The sequence below is a fragment of the Pelophylax lessonae genome (assembly GCF_965119305.1).
Source record: "Pelophylax lessonae genome assembly, chromosome: 5".
NCBI lineage: Eukaryota > Metazoa > Chordata > Amphibia > Anura > Ranidae > Pelophylax > Pelophylax lessonae.
In genome coordinates, this window is record NC_138772.1 from 527,507,898 (window position 1) to 527,529,001 (window position 21,104).

The window sequence follows — 21,104 nt, forward strand, 5'->3', positions numbered from 1 at the left end:
GATACGTGTGTACGGGGCTTTAGTCGGAGCGACTTGAGTCGCTCTGATTAGAACGGTTCCCATAGCACAGAATGGAGCGCGACTTGTCAGGCAACTTGGCAGTGTGAACCGGGACTAAAACTCTAAAAGAAATATTTTTAAATAAGTCAAAATAATATTAAGAAAAATATAAATAAATAAACTGACTCCTAGCTTTTATCAGTTCCCTTTTAAAATATGTGAAATTCTAAAAATGAGACCGCGTTTTATTTTGAGAAGCAGAAAGCCAGAAAACAAGAGGCATCTGCCCTCCCACATATCGGAGGAAGGAATATTTCAAAGCCCTGCGTTTTCTACACATACATCTGCTGTTTTGTGAATACAATTATCATTGTAGATATGAGAAGTCATTTATAAATATCTTTTCCTGCACTTATTCCCCAGCACACCTATGCATGCATAAATCACAGCCTTGGAGGTATAATGAAGAGCCTTGCTGAATATTCAGGAGATGGAGACAGCTGGTTCGTAGTTGCTGGAAGCCCACGAGCTATTCTGGGGAAACCAGTACAAGCCTATCAGTCTCACAACTTGCAGGGAACAAATTAGCAACCTCGGAACTCGCTAAACTATTCTAAAGATTTCTTCTGAAACTCTTGTATCAAAGTACAGGATGACTCCCAAAAACTTTCAGAAAATCAGATTGTCATGGCGTTCTTCTGCTGAAATCTTACTAGCTCTCAACTAGATATGTGCATGACAAAAAAAATAATTCTTTCATTTGGATTCTTAGACCAGGCCTATTTCTGACACTTTTTTAAAAAAAAGTTAAAATCATTTTTTTTTGCTAGAAAATTACTAGATTTTAATTAACTAATTTTAATTAATTCATTTTAACTAATTTTCTAGAACCCCCAAACATTATATATTTTGTTTTTTAGCAGAGACCCTAGCGAATAAAATGGAGATTGTTGCAATATTTTTTATCACACCGTATTTGCGCAGCGGTCTTACAAAGGCAATTGTTTGGGAAAAAATATTGCTTTTTTGAATTAAAAAATAAAGAATACAGTAAAGTTAGTCCAATTTTTTTTCTATAATGTGAAAGATAATGTTACGCCGGGTAAATAGATACCCAACATGTCATGCTTCAAAATTGCCCACGCTCGCGGAATGGCGACAAACATTGTTACTTAAAAATCCCCATAGGCGACATTTAAAAAATTTCTACAGGTTACCAGTTTAGAGTTACAGAGGAGGTCTAGTGCTCAAATTATTGCCCTCGCTCTAACGATCATGGCGATACCTCACATGTGTGGTTTGAACACCGTTTACATATGTGGGCGGGACTTGCGTATGCGTTCGCTTCTGTGCGCAAGCTAACAGGGACAGGACACTTTAATTTTTTTTTTCCTATTTATTTTTTCCTATTTATTTTTTCTATTCTTTTTTATTTTTACAGAGTTTTTTTTTTTTTTTTTTAATCATTTTTATTCCAATTACAAGGAATGTAAACATCCCTTGTAATATAAATAAGCAGGACAGGTCCTCTTTAATCTGAGATCTGGGGTCAAAAAGACCTCACGTCTCACATCTACACTAAAAAAGAAAAAAAAAACAATGTTTGACGTCTCTCAGGTCCTCCAAGGCCATAGAGTGGAGTGGGGGCCATCTTGCCCTCACTCGACTTCCTGCCTGTCAGGAGAGCGGATCGGATCGTTTTCCCCGCTACCGAGGAAAATGACCGGGAAGCGGCAGGGGGCACCTCTCCAGCCGCCCACAAAGGTGATCCCGCAGCGAATCCACCGATGGGACCACCCTTATGTTAAAGCAGACCACCCGCCATTTAAAAAAAAATACCGGGGTTATGGTAGCAATCTTCTGCCATAACCCCAGTATTTAACGTCAAAGTACCGACGCAAATACACAGTGGGCGGTCCGTAAGTGGTTACTAACAAATGACCAGGAAGAGGCAGGGGGTGCCCCTCTCCCGCCGCTCATAAGGGTGATCCCGCGGTGAATCCGCCGCTGGGACTACCCTTATGTGAAAGAGGACCGCCGGCAGTTTAAAAAAATATCGGGGTTATGGCAGCTATCTGCTGCCATAAACCCGGTATTTAACGCCAAATTACTGAGCTGCGGCGGGCGAACCAGAAGTGATTAATCTAGTTATTTTGTTTCATTAAATTCGGTTGATTCGTTCAATTCGCATTCGGGATTCGAGATATGTCTTTTTCTAATTTTCTTCAAATTTACAGATTTATTGGATTTGAAAATTTCGAATCAATAAATTTTGAATTGGTCGAATCGAAAACTTTAGATTTTTTTTTCCGATTCGAATATGCCAAAGTGAACAAACAAAAGAAAAATCTTCAGCAGATGATTACAAAAACTCTTTAAATCATCTTTGGCTTAACAAGAACAGATTTATTTTAAAAATTGTAAAAATAATAATAATACAGAAAGCCTTTGATTTCGAAAATATGTTTACAGTTCGAATTTGACTGGAATTCAATGTAAAAGTCGTTTCGAAATTCAATTAGAATTTCCGAAATTCGGACGAAATTAGTTTAGTTATTTGGAGCATTCGTTAAACTTTGATTATACTGCAATTTGGGTATTCGGAGATATCAGAAACTCCAAATAATTAAAAATTTGTCTGAATATTTATTCGGAACGAACTGCACCGCACATGTCTACTCTCCACTGTCCCGTATTTGAAGGAAAATTCCTCTTTTGGAACTAAATCCCTCCTCGATTGTTTATTTTCCTGGTTGGATGTACGCTATAGAAAACTTATTATTTAAAGCAAACATAAAAAAGACACTAATTATTACGTCTCTTTATCCAATAATTTATTTGCTGCCAAAGCCATTTTTTCAGATCAATTTTTTTGATCATTGTTTGCACAAATGTTAAAATGCACATTTTTGGCCTGAAGATTACTTAACTCCTTGCCAACCTATACTATATCTATATCGCGGCAAGGTGGCTCTCCTGAACAGGATCATTTATCTAGTACGTGATCCTGCACTTCCGGGTAGGGGGTGCCCATGTGCGCCACCGGCGACCCGCTCCCGCTGAGATTAGACACAGCAGGAGCTGACCGGTGGGTACGGTGGGCTCGATGTCCGCCAGCACCCACCGATCAATAGGCACAGAGCCAGAACAACAATCTGCATATAAAAACGCCCTGTGTGCGTGTGACCTTTGCGATCCTGGAAGTTCACCCACTGCTGTCAGTAGTTTTTATTTTTTGGTATTTTAATTGTATTATTTTTTAGCATTTTTTTTTTTTTTTTTTACAATGTCACTGACTATGACTCTGTCCATTCAGAAAAGGAAGGAGCTGGTAAATTACATATTTACCAACCCCTTCCTGGTTCTCTATTGTGACACATCCCCTGCAGCAGCCGGCAGGAGAGGGGAGGGAGCACAGTGTGGGGGGGGTGGAGGACCAGGGGAGCACACAGGGGCCCAGAGACAGCAGAACACAAGTGAACTGGATAGGAGGGGTGGCGGGGGCAGCATACAGGGGAACCAATCTCCTCCATTTTCCTCCTGCAGCTACAGGAGGAAAAAGGGGGACAGTGATTTCTCTACATGCTGCCCCCACTGCCCCTCCTATCCAGGTGTACAGGGGAGCCACACAGGCCCCCTGGAGCATGGGGCCCGGTTGCAATTGCAACCCCTGTAGTTACGCCCCTGGCCGCGACACCAAAGATGCCGGGCTTTGGGCGGCAGAGATTTCTGTGCTGAGAACGCTTATTGCACGCTCCCAGCACAGAGACCAAGCAGTCAAAGACAGCTCCTGGTTTCTAGTAATAATCAGGAGCTGGCTTGGCAACAGCCAATCACAGCGATCACCTGATCAGGCAGCTCTTCCTGCCCCTGGTGGATAAAAGAGAAAAGGTGTGCTGTGGCTGGATGGGAAGATAATAAATCAGCTGGTGAAAGTGCTTAAAACAAGTGAGAGTTTATGACAATAAAACCCACAAAACATGATGAAAGCAGAGACCCTGAAGAATAACATGGTGGAAGTTGTAATTTTTTTATGTCACACTATATCTGTGTTACTGTTTATCAGACCTATACTGTATATTCGGTATAAAATATACTCAAAATAGTTTGAGAACACAAAAAGAACAAAAGAACACAATATATTATTCAGTTTATGGTAAAGTATAAAAGATGAGGGTGCTTCAAGGAAATAGATCCCAAATATGTCAAGCCTCAAAATGCAGCATGCTGTGAGACACCGTAAAATAAATATACCCAAAATTGTGCATTGTGGTTTACAGGTCATCAGCTTAGAGAGGTTATGGTGAATGATGGCTTTGGAATTATTGCTGTCACTCCTGTGTGCATGGCATCAGTGCCGGGACAAGGTCATCCAGCGCCTAAGGCAAGGATGCCAAACTGCGTGCCCCCATCCCTGCAATAAACCATTGCGCCCAGGGCAACTCTCCCTCCTGCCCACCCCTTGTCCCGACCCTGCATGGCATTACCTTATATCTGGCACAAATGTAGTATTTGCATGCATGCACATCCGACGCCAAAGTTTGCATTAATATAAGCATGTACAGTATGTGGGAGTGGGGATTTGTAATCTTCTGGGTATGGGTCATTTATTTGATCAAGCTTTTATTTGTTTTTTTAACATCTTTTATTCATAACTTAATTGCTGTTACAAAGGGGCTGACAAACCTGCTATGTTATAGTTTTGATAGCTTTGTGAACGTGGCAGGTCTATTGGATCCCTAATGCCACCTCTGAACTCTGTTGAAGCTGACTGAGCAAAGACTGTGCTCATTTAGCTTCTTAGCTGACCAGAGCGGCCTGGATTTCACAGCTTTGAACATGGAAGTGGTCAGGGGAGGAGATATTGGAGTTTGACAGCTCTGAACCTGGAAGTGCTTAGAGCTAAGAGCTTACAGGTTCATGCTACCCAAGAAAGATCAGCAACTCTGCCACCGCTCATCATCCTGACATCCACCATGGAGATCTAGGCCACATATTGGTGATTTTGTGGGGAAGGGGGTTGGAGTTTGACAGTGGTCAGGGTTTGATCGCTCTGAACCAGGAAGTGCTCAAAGGAGGGGGTTGGAGTTTGACCGTAGCTGGGGTTTGACAGCTCTGAACCTGGAAGTGCTTAGAGCTAAGGGCTTACAGGTTCATACTACCCCAGAAAGATCAGCAACTTTCCCACCGCTCATCATCCTGACATCCACCATGGAGATCTAGGCCACATATTGGTGATTTTGTGGGGAAGGGGGTTTGAGTTTGACAGTGGCCAGGGTTTGATCGCTCTGAACCAGGAAGTGCTCAGAGTAGGGGGTTGGAGTTTGACCATAGCTGGGGTTTGACAGCTCTGAACCTGGAAGTGCTTAGAGCTAAGTGCTTACAGGTTCATACTACCCAAGAAAGATCAGTAAATCTCCCACCACTTCTGATCCTGACACCTGTGGTGGAGGTCTAGTACACATGCTGGTTACTGTGGGGAAAGAGGTTGGAGATTGATGTCTCTGAACCAGGAAGTTCTCAGAAGAGGTGGTTGGAGTTTGACTGTGGCCATGGGTTTGATAGCTCTGAACCTGGAAGTGCTCAGAGCTAAGTGCCTATAGGTTCATACTACCCAAAAAAAATAAGTACATTTCCCACCACTTCTGATCCTGACACCCACCATGGAGATAAAGGACACATGCTGGTGAGTGTGTAGGGAAGGGGTTGGAGTTTTATATCTCTGAACAAGGAAGTGCTCAGAGGAGTGGGGTGGAGTTTGACCGTAGCTGGGGTTTGACAGCTCTGAACCTGGAACTACTCAGAGCTAAGTGCTTACAGGTTCATACTACCCAAGAAAGATCAGTAAATATCCCAGCACTCCTCATCCTGACACCCACCGTGGAGGTCTAGGACACATACTGGTGAGTGTGTGGGGAAGAATATTAGAGTTTTACAGCTCTGAACCAAGAAGTGCTCAGAGGAAGGGGTTTGAGTTTGACCATGGCTGGGGTTTTGCAGCTCTGAACCTGGAAGTACTCAGAGCTAAGTGCTTTCAGGTTCCTACTACCCAAGAAAGATCAGCAAATGAAAATTTGTTGATCTCCCACGACTTTCCATACTGATACCCACTATAAAGGTCTAGCTATTTGTTTAGTTCAGTTTTAATGACCAAAATGGTTATAATGCACTAAGCCTGCGACCTATGCCCTAATTGATTTAATTTGTTATTTTGAAAAGCTGGTACAAAGAAAAAAGTAGTAAAAAAGAAAAAAAAAAACTTGCACGCCCAATTATTCATTTTGTGTGTAATTCTTCATTGTTTGTAGATATGATAATCCTATGTGCACTACTTACTTGTGATTATACGTATTTTTGATTTTATACATTTTAAATAAAATGAAGCTTTACAATTACAGTATCTCACAAAAGTGAGTACACCTCTCACATTTTTGTAAATATTTTATTATATCTTTTCATGTGACAACACTGAAGAAATTACACTTTGCTACAATGTAAAGTAGTGAGTGTACAGCTTGTATAACAGTGTAAATTTGCTGTCCCCTCAAAATAACTCAACACACAGCCATTAATGTCTAAACTGCTGGCAACAAAAGTGATTACACCCCTAAAGCCCCGTACACACGTGTAGAAATTTGCCTGGGAAATTTCGCCCGACGACCGATCTGCCGATTTTCGGCTTGTTAGTATGGTGCTTCCGACAACCGACTCAGACTTTTCGGCCGAAAAAAGTCTGGTGTGCAGGCTATATAATTTTTGTTGACCATCAAAACACGCCCAGTTTTTGTCTCATTAGTACAGATTTCGATGGGGAAAAATCTTATGAGCAAGACTAGGCATGCTCAGAGATGAAAGAACACATAGAAAGCAATCCAACACATGACATCACTTCTGAAGTAGAATTCTGTCGTATGGGAAAAATCGTGTGCAGTCTAGAGCACATTCCAACCAACAGACACCACTCTGGACAAAAGACGGACGACCGGTCGGCGGAAATTCGTTGCGTGTGTACGAGGCTTAAGTGAAATTGTACAAATTGGGTCCAATTAGCCATTTTCCCTCCGGGCTGTCAAGTGACTCATTAGAGTTACAAAGTCTCAGGTGTGAATGGGGAGCAGGTGTGTTAAATTTGGTGTTATCGCTCTCACTCTCTCATACTGGTCACTGGAAGTTCAACATGGCACCTCATGGCATAGAACTCTGAGGATCTAAAAAAAAGAATTGTTGCTCTACATAAAGATGGCCTAGGCTATAGGAAGATTGCCAAGACCCTGAAAATGAGCTGCAGCATGGTGGCCAAGACCATACAGTGGTTTAACAGGACCGGTTCCACTCAGAACAGACCTCGCCATGGTCGACCAAATAAGTTGAGTGCACGTGCTCAGCGTCATATCCAGAGGTTGTCTTTGGGAAAAAGACGTATGAGTGCTGCCAGCATTGCTGCAGAGGTTGAAGGGGTGAGGGGTCAGCCTGTCAGTGCTCAGACCATACGCTGCACACTGCATCAAATTGGTCTGCATGGCTGTCATCCCAGAAGGAAGCCTCTTCTAAAGATGATGCACAAGAAAGCCTGCAAACAGTTCGCTGAAGTCAAGCAGACGAAGGACATGGATTACTGGAATCATGTCCTGTGGTCTGATGAGACCAAGATGATATCAAGTGTTTGTGGTAGCAACCAGGTGAGGAGTACAAAGACAAGTGTGTCTTGCCTACAGTCAAGCATGGTGGTGGGAGTGTCATGGTCTGGGGCTGCATGCGTTCTGCCGGCACTGGGGAGGTACAGTTCATTGAGAGAACCATGAATGCCAACATGTACTGTGACATACTGAAGCAGAGCATGATCCCCTCCCTTCGGAGACTGGGCCACAGGGCCATATTCCAACATGATAACGACCCCAAACACACCTCCAAGATGACCACTGCCTTGCTAAAGAAGCTGAGGGTAAAGGTGATGGACTGGCCAAGCATGGCTCCAGACCTAAACCCTATTGAGCATCTGTGGGGCATCTTCAAACAGAAGGTGGAGGAGCGCAAGGTCTCTTACATCCACCAGCTCTGTGATGTCCTCATGGAGGAGTGGAAGAGGAATCCAGTGGCAACCTGTGAAGTTCTGATGAACTCCATCCCCAAGAGGGTTAAGGCAGTGCTGGAAAATAATGGTGGCAACACAATATATTGACACTTTGGGCCCAATTTGGACATTTTGACTTAGGGGTGTACTCACTTTGACATTTTGAATACATTGAAGTGCAATGGAGGGGTTTGGGGTCTTTTAGACCCCCCCCCCGATCCCTCCATAAAGTAGTACCTGGCACTGTCTATTACTGTCACAAGGGATGTTTACATTGATTGTGACAGCAATAAAAGTGATCAGATTTTTTTTTTCTTTCAAAAACTGTGCTAAACATAAAAAATGAAATAAAATAAATAGGAAAAAAAAAAATGTAAGTCATGCCCGCAAATGAAATCACTGCTCAAACCACACATGTGAGGTATCGCCGTGATCGCCAGAGCGGGAGCAATAATTAAAAAAAAAAAAAAGAGCTACTCTGTAACTGTAAACTGGTTACTGTTAAAATTTTTTAAAGTGTCACCTATGAAGATTTTTATGTACCGTAGTTTGTCGCCATTCTGCGGGTGTGCGCAATTTTAAACGTCTAGCCACGTAGACCTACGTCGGCTGACTTTAAGGGGTTATACCAGGATGATGCCTCTAGCTAGAGGCATCATCCCGGTACCGTGGTTTGAAGCCGACGGTTGGCTTTCCGTCGGTAACGACCAATGCGGCTCGGGAGCTGCTCGATCGTTACCCGGGGGGGCGGGAGGGGACGTCCCCCCCTCCCGCCGCCTTCCGTGGCTTTGCTCGGGGCTCCCGTCCCACCGGGAGCCCCGAGCACCCAGCCGGCACGACTGCCGGCTGGATGGAGTCCCGATGAATGCCGGAAACGGCATCGATCGGGTCTCCGATGACGTAACCCGGAGGCGGCGTCCATGACGTCACTTCCGGGTTACTGTGCTGCAAAAGGCGGCAGATTTGAAAAACGGCTGTATGCAAAAATGCAGTTTTCGGCGTTTTGCATACAGGAAAGTGTAGTGGAGGGGTCTAGGGTCTTTTAGACCCTCGATCCCTCCATAAAGAGTACCTGTCACTACATATTGGTGTCACAAGGGATGTTTACATTGCTTGTGACAGCAATAAAAGTGATCAGATTTTTTTTTTTTAAAAAAACCTGTAATAAAGTTAAAAAAAAAGAAAAAATAAATAGGAAAAAAAAAAAATTTAGCCGCCCCCACCACCGTTAGCTCGCGCACAAAAAAAAACGTATACGCAAGTCGAGCCGCGAATGAAATCGCTGTTCAAACCACACATGTGAGGTATCGCCGCGATCGCCAGAGCGTGGGCAATAATTAAAAAAAAAGAGCTACACTCTACCTCTAAACTGGTAACCGTTAAATAAATTTTAAGCGTCGCAGATTGAGATCTCTATTGACCGTAGCTTGTCGCCATCCCACGGGGGGGGGGGGGGGGGCGCAATTTTAAATCGTATCATGTTGGGTATCTATTTACTCGGCGTGACATCATCTTTCACAATATAGAAAAGAAATGGGCTAACTTTACTGTTTAGTATTTTTTAAATGCAGTGAAATGTGATTTTTCTAATTTTTTCCCAAAAAATGGCGTTTTAAAGACCGCTGCGCAAATACCGCGTGACAAAAAATTTTGCAATGACCTACATTTTATTCTCCAGAGTCTTTTCTAAAAAAATATATATAATGTTTGGGGGTTTTAAGTAGTTTTCTAGCAAAAAATACTGATTTAAACTTGTAAACAAAAAGTGTCAAAAATAGGCTTAGTGTTAAAGTGGTTAAACCATAACATGTTGGGTATCTATTTACTCGACGTGACATCATCTTTCACAACATACAAAAAAAAATGGGCTAACTTTACTGTTTAGTTTTTTTTTTTTAATGCAGTGGAATGTATTTTTTCCAAAAAAATGGCGCTCAAAATACCGCGTGACAAAAAATATTGCCAAACAATACTATAAAAAAAAAAATACCGTAACAACCGCCATTTTATTTTCCAGAATCTTTGCTAAAAATATATGTATAATGTTTGGGGGCTTCTAAGTAATTTTCTAGCAAAAAATACAGATTTTAACTTGTAAACAACATATTTCAGAAATGGGCTCGGTCCAGAATTACCGTAGTTAATAAACATTTACGGAGGTTTTTTTTTTTTTTTTTGACCGTTTTAAGATTGCAAGAAGAGGGGGGGATGTATCGAGATTACGATTTTTTTATGATTATTAGTGCAGCTCTAATAGATTGCCATGAAAAATATTAAAATTGAATTGCAAGTGTACATTAAAAATTAAACATTAGAGACCGTGATTAAATTAAAACAAGAGACAAAGAAAAGAAAAAGTCCTCAACCTTTAGCTCTTGGACAGGTGTCACAGAGACAGAAAGTGAGAGAAAATCTTTTCAATAAGGTCACAGACAGCAAAAAAAAAAAAAAAAAACCTTAAGCCTGGTACACACGCAACGATTGTTGGCCGACCGATCGGCCGTCTTTTGTCCAGTGTTGTTTTGTTGGTTGAAATGTGCCTAGACTGCACACGAATTTTCTCGGCCAACAAAAATCTACTTCAGAAGTGATGTCATGTGCTGGTTTACTTTCCGTGTGTTTTTTCTTCTCTGAACATGCCCAGTCTTGCTCATCAGATTTTTGTCTGCCAAAATCTGTACTGACTGACAGAAAATCGGCCGTTGTGTTGACGGCCAACAAAAATTTTATAGCCTGCACACCAGATTTTATTCGGCTGAAAAGTCGGAGTCGGTTGTCGAAAGCATCGGCCGATCGGACGTTGGCCGAAAATTCACGGCCAACAATCGTTGCATGTGTACAAGGCTTTGCATTCATTTTTAACTCTATCTCAAATTGCCAAAATCTAAAAATAAAAAGGTTTGGCTGGAGTTAAACTTTAACATTTAATAAAAAATGATATTCTGGAAGTAATTTTAAGAAAATATTAATGAGTGATTTTTTTAAACATTTAGAACTTACAGTTTGCATTCATTTCACTGTTCCTGATTGTGGTTTCCGGAGAAGCTAAAAAGAGGAAATATTTGTTAACTGGATTAAAAAAAAATAAAAAATACAAGTTTTTAGTCAGATAAAACAAAAGAATGTCTTCTACCCAGCCAGCAGATGGCACTCTAATCGCCTACGAACATTCGAATTTTCGATGAATGGACGAATGTTGTTTGGAAATTGCGTTTCGCTTTTAACATTCAATTTTAAAATAAATGTAATTTCTGAACAAGAACCACATACACTATCCGAAAATTAGTTTGACAAAGAAAATCTTTCCTTTCTACCCCTTCGTATTTACCCAAAACTGCGGTAGAAAATGAACACTGATTTGACTCCACCAATGATTAGAAAATTAAACGAATGTTCTTAAAACAAACGTTTTCTAACAAAAATCTATACGCGTATGGCCAGCATAACATTAACCACTTGCCGATCAGCCACCGCAGTTATACGGCGGCAGGTCAGCAGGTTCCCAGGAATTGCCGTACCTGTATGGTGGTTTGCAGGAGTGCTAATTGGGCCATGCGCGCCCACTCGCCAGCGGGAAAGCCGATCCACGGGGCCGCCGGGCACCCGCGATCTCTCCCCGTGAAGAGAGAACGGTGGAACGGTGGTCTGCTGTTGGAATCAATACAGAGCTCCTGTGCTCCTCCTATTTAGGACCACGGGTCTCTGTGTTGATTTCACAAGCCCATCCCCCACACAGTTAGAAAGCACCCCCTAGGCTCACATTTAACCCTTTGATCGCCCCTGGGTTAACCCCTTCCCTGCCAGTGTCATTATTACAGTAACAGTGCATATTTTTAGCACTGATTACTGTACTGTAATTCAAAAGCTTCAAAAAATGTCAGTTAGGGGTCAGATCTGTCCGCCGCAATGTCGCAGTCCCACTAAAAATCGCAGATCGCCGTCATTACTAGTAAAAAATAAATAAAAATGACATAAATCTTTCCCCTAGTTTGTAGACGCGATAACTTTTGCACAAACCAATCAAAATACGCTTATTGGGACTTTTTTTTTTACCAAAAATATGTAGCAGAACACAAATTTACCTAAAATGATGAAAAAATTTAGATTTTTATTTTTTTTTTCTATTGGGAATGTTATATATATCAGAAAGTAAAAAATATATATATATATATATTTTTCAGAATTGTCGCTCTTTTTTTGTTTGTAGCACAAAAAAATCAAAATCAAACAGGTGATCAAATACCACCAAAAGAAAGCACTGTTTGTGTGAAAAAAATAAATAATTTTATTTGGGTACAGCGTCACACAACCACGCAATTGCCTGTTAAAATAACGCAGTGCCGAATCGCAAAAAATGGCCTGGTTATTAACCACTTGCCGACCGGTTACGTTGACCGTACTGCGGCAAAGTGGTTCGTTATCGTCCAGCGGCGTAGTACTACGTCGCTGGACTCCTCCCCCTGTAGGCGGTGCTCGCGCGCCGCCGGAGGCGCGCTCCCGCTGTTTTCATTCACAGCGGAAGTCAGGCCAGGGGAGGAGCGGCGGCGATCGCCGCTGCTCTTCCCCGATCGTCGGGGAATCTAGTTTGGAGATCCGCCTGCTTGTGTAAACAGAGCGGGCGGATCTCCTCAGTGACAGGGAGTGACAGATCGCAGTGTTCAGCATAGCTGAACATCCGATCTGTCCCTGACTCACTCAGTCAACTCCCCCCTCCCACACGTGAGTAAGCACCAGGCATACATTAACCCCTCCCTCTCCAATAAAATTAACCCCTTCCCTGCCAATGTCATTTTTACAGTAACAGTGCAGTAATGTCACTGGTAACCCCAAAAGTGTCAAAAATGTCAGTCAAGGGTCCGATCTGTCCGCCGCAATGTCGCAGTCCCGTAAAAAAAAACGATGATCGCCGCCATTACTCCTTAAAAAAAAAAACACCAAAAATGACAGAAATCTTTCCCTTAGTTAGTAAACGCAATAACTTTTGCGCAAACCAATCAAAATACGCTTATTGTGATTTTTTTTACCAAATATAGGTAGCAGAAAACAAATTGGCCAAAAATGTTAAAACATTTTGATTTTTACATTTTTTTGGGGGGGAATTTCATATAAAAAAATGTTAAAAATATTGTTATTTTTTCAAAATAAACGCTCTTTTTTTGTTTATAGCGCAAAAAGTAAAAATCGCACAGGTGATCAAATAACACCAAAAGAAAGCTCTATTTGTGGGAAAAAAAGGACGTAAATTTCCTTTGGGTACGGCATCGCACGACCGCGCAATTGTCAGTTAAAGTCGCACAGCGCCGAATCGCAAAAAGTGGCCTGGACGTAAGACAGCAAAATCCTCAGGTGGAAAAGGGGTTAAGGGGGCAAATCCTTCCGGTCCAGAAGTGGGTAATGTTAACCAAAACAATATCCCTAACCCTTTGTTTATAAACAAAGTCAGCAGTGATATGGGAATCATATGGCTTTGTTTATAAACAAAGCCACACCACAACCAGGTCTCAGAGCTGAGCTCCAACCATAACACTAATGATTGGTTTCTTTTAATTAAAACAAATTGAACTATACCACTATTTCAAAAACAGAGGGGAGTTGTCTGGACAATGTGAACATAGATCCTTCCAACCAACAGTGCTGATCAGAGAGAGTGACTGCTGCCAAAAGGCCTGTCCCAAGAGGCAGGTGCGAAAAAAGTGTGTAGTGACCAAGGTGCCAAAATACTCAAGATGAGCTGTCCCTCACCTGTGAGATTAAGTCACCCATAGGGGCACGTACACCACGGGCTTCTTTCGGTATCGGCCTCCGGCCAGACCAGTGCAGCCCACCCCTACCAGGAGGCTTCAGAACTTAGACGGCTTAGGGAGAGCCTGCCCTCACTGGGGAGCGACTCAACCCAGGAGGAAGGTCCTCCCACCACCATCACCATTCCTAACCAATTACATCCAGGAGCAGTACTAACCAGTGGTGGGAGAAACCGGCTTTCTCGCTCCCTTCAAACTGATAGGAGCAGATCCCATTCAAATCAGGAGGCAATGGACCCTTCCAGCTTTCTCTGACAGTACCTACTTCCCGACCCCCCAGTTACGCCCAGGGCACTCCGGTTCATTTCAGTACCTGCCGATACTAACCTTCAAGGTCCATACCAACTGATAAGAACAGATATTACACTTGATCTTAGCCAAAAGGCGGAGAAGCCCATGGTGCAGTGACTAGGCCCCCCTCCCACTCTCCCTCTTCCCGGCCTCCCCTGACCCCTATTCCAGGCTGAAGCTCTGCTCCAGGTACTCTCTACTCACCGGCCGAATTCGGGTTCCCATCCTGGCCAGCAGGGGGTGGTTGGGGGGGAGCTGGGACAGCTTGGTTGGGGCTGGCTGAGGAGTAGAGTCTCCAGTAGGGCATGGAACTGGCTTCCGCTCAGACACAGTTTACACCATCCATGTTGGGGAGAGGCCTGCACTCTGTCCTTGTCTTCAACCCACAGCAGCAGGGACCTTTTACTTCTCTTCACCAGAAATCCTTTAGGGATGTCTTTGGCCGAAGTGGTGCAGCCTTTTTATGTTTTTATCAGAGCAGCCCAGGGGGGCAATTGCCCCCCTGTACTCTGGCCCAGTCCTCCCCTGATGGCAGACAATTTGTGTTCTTTGCATTGGAAACACTTGGACTTTCCAATATGACAATGACCCTAAGCACAAGGCCAAGTTGACCCTCCAGTGGTTACAGCAGAAAAAGGAGAAGGTTCTGGAGTAGTCATCACAGTCTACTGACCTTAATATCATCCAGCCACTCTGGGGAGATCTCAGATGTGTCATTATTGCAAGACAACATAAGACATTCCATGACCTGGAACCCGGGGCCTCAAAAACATCTTTTACAAAAGACTGCACGCTGTCATTGATGCTACAGGGGGCAATACACAGTATTAGGAACTGAGAGGGTGCAGACTTATGAACAGGGGGCATTTCATTTGTTTGCTTGTTGCCGTGTTCTGTTTTATGATTGTGCCAATCTGTTATGACCTACAGTTGAATATGAACCCAATAGGAAATAAAAGTGATGTGTTTTGCCTGCTTACTCATGTTCTTTAACCAGTTCTTGACCGGAAGGATTTGCCTCCTTAATGACCAGGCCATTTTTTGCGATTCGGCACTGCGTTATTTTATTGGAAAATTGCGCGGTCATGCAATGCCGTACCCAAATAAAATTAATGTCCTTTTTTCCCCACAAACAGAGCTTTCTTTTGGTGGTATTTGATCACCTGTGCAATTTTTAATTTTTGCGCTATAAACAAAAAAATAGCGACAATTCTGAAAAAAAAAACCCCAACATTTTTCACTTTCTGCTATATAACATTCCCCCCCAAAAAATGTAAAAATCAAATGTATTCATCCCCTTAGGCCAATTTGCTTTCTGCTACATATTTTTGGTAAAAACAAAATTTGCAATAAGCGCATTTTGATTGGTTTGCGCAAAAGTTATCGCATCTACATGCTAGGGGAAAGATTTATGTAATTTTATTTTTTAATTTTTTAATAGTAATGGCAGGGATCTGCGATTTTTAGCGGGACTACGACATTGCGGTGGACAGATCGGACTCCTAACTTACATATTTGACACTTTTGGGGGGACCAGTGACATTACTACAGTAATAAGTGCTAAAAATATGCACTGTTACTGTAATAATGACCCTGGCAGGGAAGGGGTTAACCTAGTGGGTGATCAAAGGGTTAAATGTAGGCCTAGGGGAGTGTTTACTAACTGTGGGGGGAGGGGCTTGTAAAATGACCATAGAGACCTGTGATCCTATATAGAAGGATCACAGGCGCACTGTGATCATTCCAGGGAGAAGAACAGTTGGCTGTGTTTACAACATCTGACCGTCCTTCTCTCTCAGCGGGGAGCAATCGCGGGTGTCAGAAGTCAATCGGAACCGCCAGCTTCATGCATCGGCATCCCCGCTGCCTAGTGGGGGCAGGAGCGCGCCGCTAGCGGCACGCCCTCGCCCCCCAGCACCACGTGCACGACCAACGTAGTCCTACGTTGGTTCGCGCAGGAGGGGTAAGAAGTAAAACTGCGGCAGGGCGGTCCGGAACTGGTTAAAAATGGTACACTGGGTGTATTACCAATTCTCTAAGGGGATGCAAACTTTTGAGCACAACTGTATATAAAAAATACATAAAAACAGATTACCTTCAGTAGAAAATGAATGTCAGTCTTAGGCTCCATTCACAATTGAGTGTATCATTTTCAGGCGTTTTTTTGCGTGTTTTTCAGGCGGTTTTTTGCGTGTTTTTCAGGCGTTTTTTCTGGCATTTTTTGCAGGTGTTTGGAGGCAGGTATTGACATCTAACAAAAACGCTTGTAATCTGCCAAAAAAGAAGCTCATGTACCTTTTTGAGCTTCAGGCGTTTTGCTTCAGGCGACAAAACGCTCAGATGTGAACAGGGGTCATTGAAATAAATAGGATTTCGCTTGTTTCGAGACTTCAGAGATGAGCGTTTTATAAGCTGAAAAACACTCAGGTGTGAACAGGGCCTTTGGCATTTTTTAGCTCGTAAAACGCTCATCTTTGAAGTCTCAGAACGCCCAACAAGCAAAATCCCATTCATTTCAATAGCCCCTGTTCACATATGAGCGTTTTGGCACCTGAGGCAAAACGCCTGAAGCTCAAAAAGGTACATGAGCTTCTTTTTTGGCAGATTACAAGCATTTTTGTTAGATGTCAATGCCTGCCTGCAAAAACACCTTAAAAAAGCCAAAGAAATGCCTGAAAACTATAAGCTCAGGTGTGAATGGTGCCTTAGGGGCAGAGTTGTATAAAGTACTCGAAACCCATACTTGAGTAAAAGTACAAGTGCTCGATCAAAAAGTGACTTGAGTAGAAGTGGAAGTGCTCGATCAAAAAGTGACTTGAGTAGAAGTACTAAAGTATTCAACATTTTTTGTACTCAAGTATTGCAAGTATTTTTTTTTAAATTTTGCTACTCAAGTACTGAAAGTAAAAGTACAAGTACTGTGTTATGTAGTTATTAAAGAAGAAGTCAAAAGTTTGAACATCATATTGTTTTTTATTATTTCAAATGCAGCTTTTATTTATACATACAGTAGCATTTATTTTCGTATGCGCTGATAATACACATGTTTTGAGCTTCATGAAACCTGCCATCTACTGTTCTGGCAGTGGTAATTTTTATAATAGTAACGAGTAACTATGCAGCACAAAAAAAAATATCGGAGTAGAAGTATTGAAATCATTGAAAAAATGTAGTGAAGTAAAAGTGGAAGTAGGTGAAAAAAATTCTACTCTAGGAAAGTACAGATACCGCCTTTCGGTACTTAAGTACAGTAGTGAAGTAGTTCTACTTAGTTACTATACATCTCTGATTAGAGGCCATACACACTATAAGATTTTCTGAAGACTTTTTCCTTTAGACTTACCAAAACCATATAATATGAGGTCAAACCTAAACACTTTGAATTTGTATGCAGTCAGGCAGGCCCTTGCACTACATAGAAAAGGTAAATCTGAAGGAAATCTAACCACAAAAGTTGGATAGTGTGTATCCAGCTTTAGATTTACATGGCAAAACAAACAGATATTTTTTTGAGAACAGAGAAAAAGTATAAAACTGCAAAAAAAAAAAAAAGTTACACTTAAAGAAGTCATAACACATTTTTGGGATTCGTGGTGACAGTACCTTATTTCTCCAAAAGATGGCGGTGTAGTACCTCTGGCTGGAGGGGGGCCACCTGCAGTTCAGGAATGTCGCCTGCTTTCAGAGATTAACATTGTATCACTTATTACCTGTAACGGGATCCGGGCAGAACGTGATATCCATCCCCTTCACCGAAGAGTTAATGTGCGTGTTCACAAAACACTCAATGGCGGCTTTGTCGCAGCGGCACAGCACTTTCTCACATTCGGGGCCAGGCTCTGGGGGGTAGAGAGGAGACAAGACCCCCTTTTATAGATCCGCTTTCTGCCATCTGTCCTGCTTTATAGCCGGAATTAAAGAGCGTAATTATGTGTACAATGAGCATATACAATATCTCTGCCCTCTACACTGACCGGGCACCTCCCGGGCACAAAGGTCACGATCAAAGCAGTAGATCAGGGACTGATTACTAAGTATGCATTTTAAACTTTAAATTTAAAGCATGTCTAAACCCAAGAACAGAAATTGAATAAATTGCAGCTTAGAAGTCCTTAGATGTGATGGCTGCATTCCTTTTCCTTTTTTTTTATTCAGTTTTTTCTCTTTATTTTCACCTGGTAACCCTGCCAAATACTTCCTGTCCTAGGGTGACAACCCTTCCTCACTGTGCTGTATGTATGGAGGAACAGAGTTGTCACCCTAAGGCAGTGATGGAGAACCTTGGCACCCCAGATGTTTTGGAGCTACATTTCCCATAATGCTCAACTACACTGCAGAGTGCATGAGCATCATGGGAAATGTAGTTCAAAAACATCTGGGGTGCCAAGGTTGGCCATCACTGGCCTAGAGCTTCCTTCACATGTGCATCTAGGGGGCATTAAAACCAAGTGGATGAGCTGTGGTTTTACCGACCCCCCAACTGCCTGCCTGAAGGTATTGTTTGCACTTATCTGCATAGATATAACTAAACACTTTCTATTGGTATGTTTTGGACCGGAAGGTTTTACCCCCTAATCGTCAGTTTTTGCGATACCACACTGCACTATTTAACTGACAATTGCGTGCGACACTGTACCCAAATAAAATTGATGTCTTTTTTGTCCACAAATAGAGTTTTCTTTTGGTGGCATTTGATCACTTTTGTGATTTTTATTTTTTGTGCTATAAACACAAAAGTCAACATTTCTGAAAAAAAAAAAAAAAAAAAACCACAATATTTTTCACTTTCTGCTATAAAACATTCCCAATAAAAAAATGTAAAAATCAAATTTTTTTCATCATTTTAAGCCAATATGTATTCTGCTACATATTTGTGGTAAAAAAATCCCAATAAGTGTATATTGATTGGTTTGCGAAAAGTTATCGCGTCTACAAACTAGTGGAAAGATTTATGTCATTTTTATTTTATTTTTATTTTTTTTACTAGTAATGGTGGCGATCTGCGATTTTTAGCGGGACTGGGACATTGTGGCGGACAGATTGGACCCCTAACTGATATTTTTTACTCTTTTGGGGGGACCAGTGACATTACTACAGTAATCAGTGCTAAAAATATGCACTGTTACTGTACTGATGACACTGGCAGGGAAGGGGTTAAGACCAGGGGGGATCAAAGGATTAAATGTGTCCCTAGGGGGTGATTTCTAACTGTGTGGAGGTGGGCTTGCTGGATGAACACAGAGACCTGTGATCAAAAATAGGAGGAACACAGGATCCCTGTGTTCATTACTGACAGAACAGCGGTCTGCCATGTTTACATCGGCAGACCCCCGTTCTGTCTCCACTGGGAGTGATCGCGGGTGCCTGGCGGCAATCGTGGCCGCCGAACCCGCTGATTGGCTCCTCCTGTGGCCAATCGGCACATGCGTGTGCCTCCCGCAGTGTGCGCGCTCCCCCACTAGCTATCCTGTGAAACGACGTACACGTAAGTTTGCCCACTTACAAAGAAATGAAGGGTCTATAATTTTTATCATAGGTGGATTTTAAATGATAGAGACAAAATATCAACCAAAAATAAAAAAAAACACATACAACAAATGCTATAAATTGAGTTGCAGTTCAGTGAGTAAAATAAGTATTTGATCCCCAAGCAAAACATGACTTAGTACTTGGTAGAGAAACCCTTGTTGGCAAGCACAGAGGTCAGACATTTTTGTAGTTGGTGACCAGGTTTGCACACATCTCAGGAGGGATTTTGATCCACTCTTCTTTACAGATCTTATCTAAATCTTTACGGTTTCTTGGCTGTCGCTTGGCAACTCAAAGTTTCATTCCCTCCATAAATTTTCAGTAGGATTACGGTCTGGGGACTGGCTAAGCCCCTCCATGACCTTAATGTGCTTCTTCTTGAGTCTCTCCTTTGTTGCCTTGGCGGTATGTTTTTGGTCATTGTCATGCTGGGAGACCCATCCACGACCCATCTTCAGTGTTCTGGTTGGGGGAAGAAGGTTCTCATCCAACATTTTTCAATACATGGCCCCATCTGTTGGCCCCTCAATGGGGCAAAGTCGGTCTGTACCTTTAGCAGAGAAACAGCCCCAAAGCATAAAGTTTCCACCTCTGTGCTTGACTGTAGGAATGGTGTTCTTAGGGTCATTCTTAGGGTCATAGTCAGCATTTTTCTTCCTCCAAACAGTGAGAGTCAAGTTAATACCAAAGACCTCAAATTTTGGTCTCATCTGACCACAGCACTTTCTCCCAATCCTTCTCTGAATCATTTAGATGTTCATTGGCATGACTGTGCATGTGTGTTCATGAGGAGGGGGACTCGCTGTGTTTGGAGGAAGAAAATGCTGACTATGACCCTAAGAACACCATCCCTACAGTCAAGCACAGAGGTGGAAACATTATGCTTTGGGGGTGTTTCTCTCCTAAAGGTACAGACTGACTCTGCCACATTGAGGGGCCAATGGATGGGGCCATGTATTGTAAAATATTGGATGAGAACCTTCTTTCCTCAGCCAGAACACTGAAGATGGGTCATGGATAGGTCTTCCAGCATGACAATGACCCACAACATGCCGCGAGAAAGAAACCTTATGGATTTAGAGAGGATCTGTAAAAAAGAGTGGACCAAAATCCATTCTGAGATGTGTGCAAACCTGGTCACCAACTACAAGAAACGTCTTACCTCTGTGCTTGCCAACAAGGGTTTCTCCACCAAGTACTAAGTTATGTTTTGCTTGGGGATCCAATACTTTTTTCACTCACTGAACTGCAACTTAATTTATAGCAGTTGTTTTATGTGTTTTTTTTGGGGGGGGGATTTTTGGTTGATATTCTGTCTCTATCAGTTAAAATACACCTATGAAGAAATAAAAACAAAAGGGGGGCAGGGGGACTTTTAAAGGGGATACCGTCATCGGACCAATAAAATTATT

The 21,104-nt window shown here is 42.4% G+C and overlaps 1 protein-coding gene across 1 annotated transcript in view; it reads right to left on the bottom strand.

Annotated features, from left to right (window-relative positions):
- OC90 (otoconin 90) overlaps nucleotides 1-21,104 on the bottom strand; it is a 164,260-nt gene that overhangs the window by 92,885 nt on the left and 50,271 nt on the right. The window contains exons 7-8 of the mRNA XM_082258098.1: nucleotides 17,874-18,002; nucleotides 11,072-11,116 (exon numbers count right to left, since the gene is read on the bottom strand). Coding sequence (XP_082114224.1) covers nucleotides 11,072-11,116; nucleotides 17,874-18,002 — 174 coding nt within the window. The remainder of the gene's footprint in view (nucleotides 1-11,071; nucleotides 11,117-17,873; nucleotides 18,003-21,104) is intronic.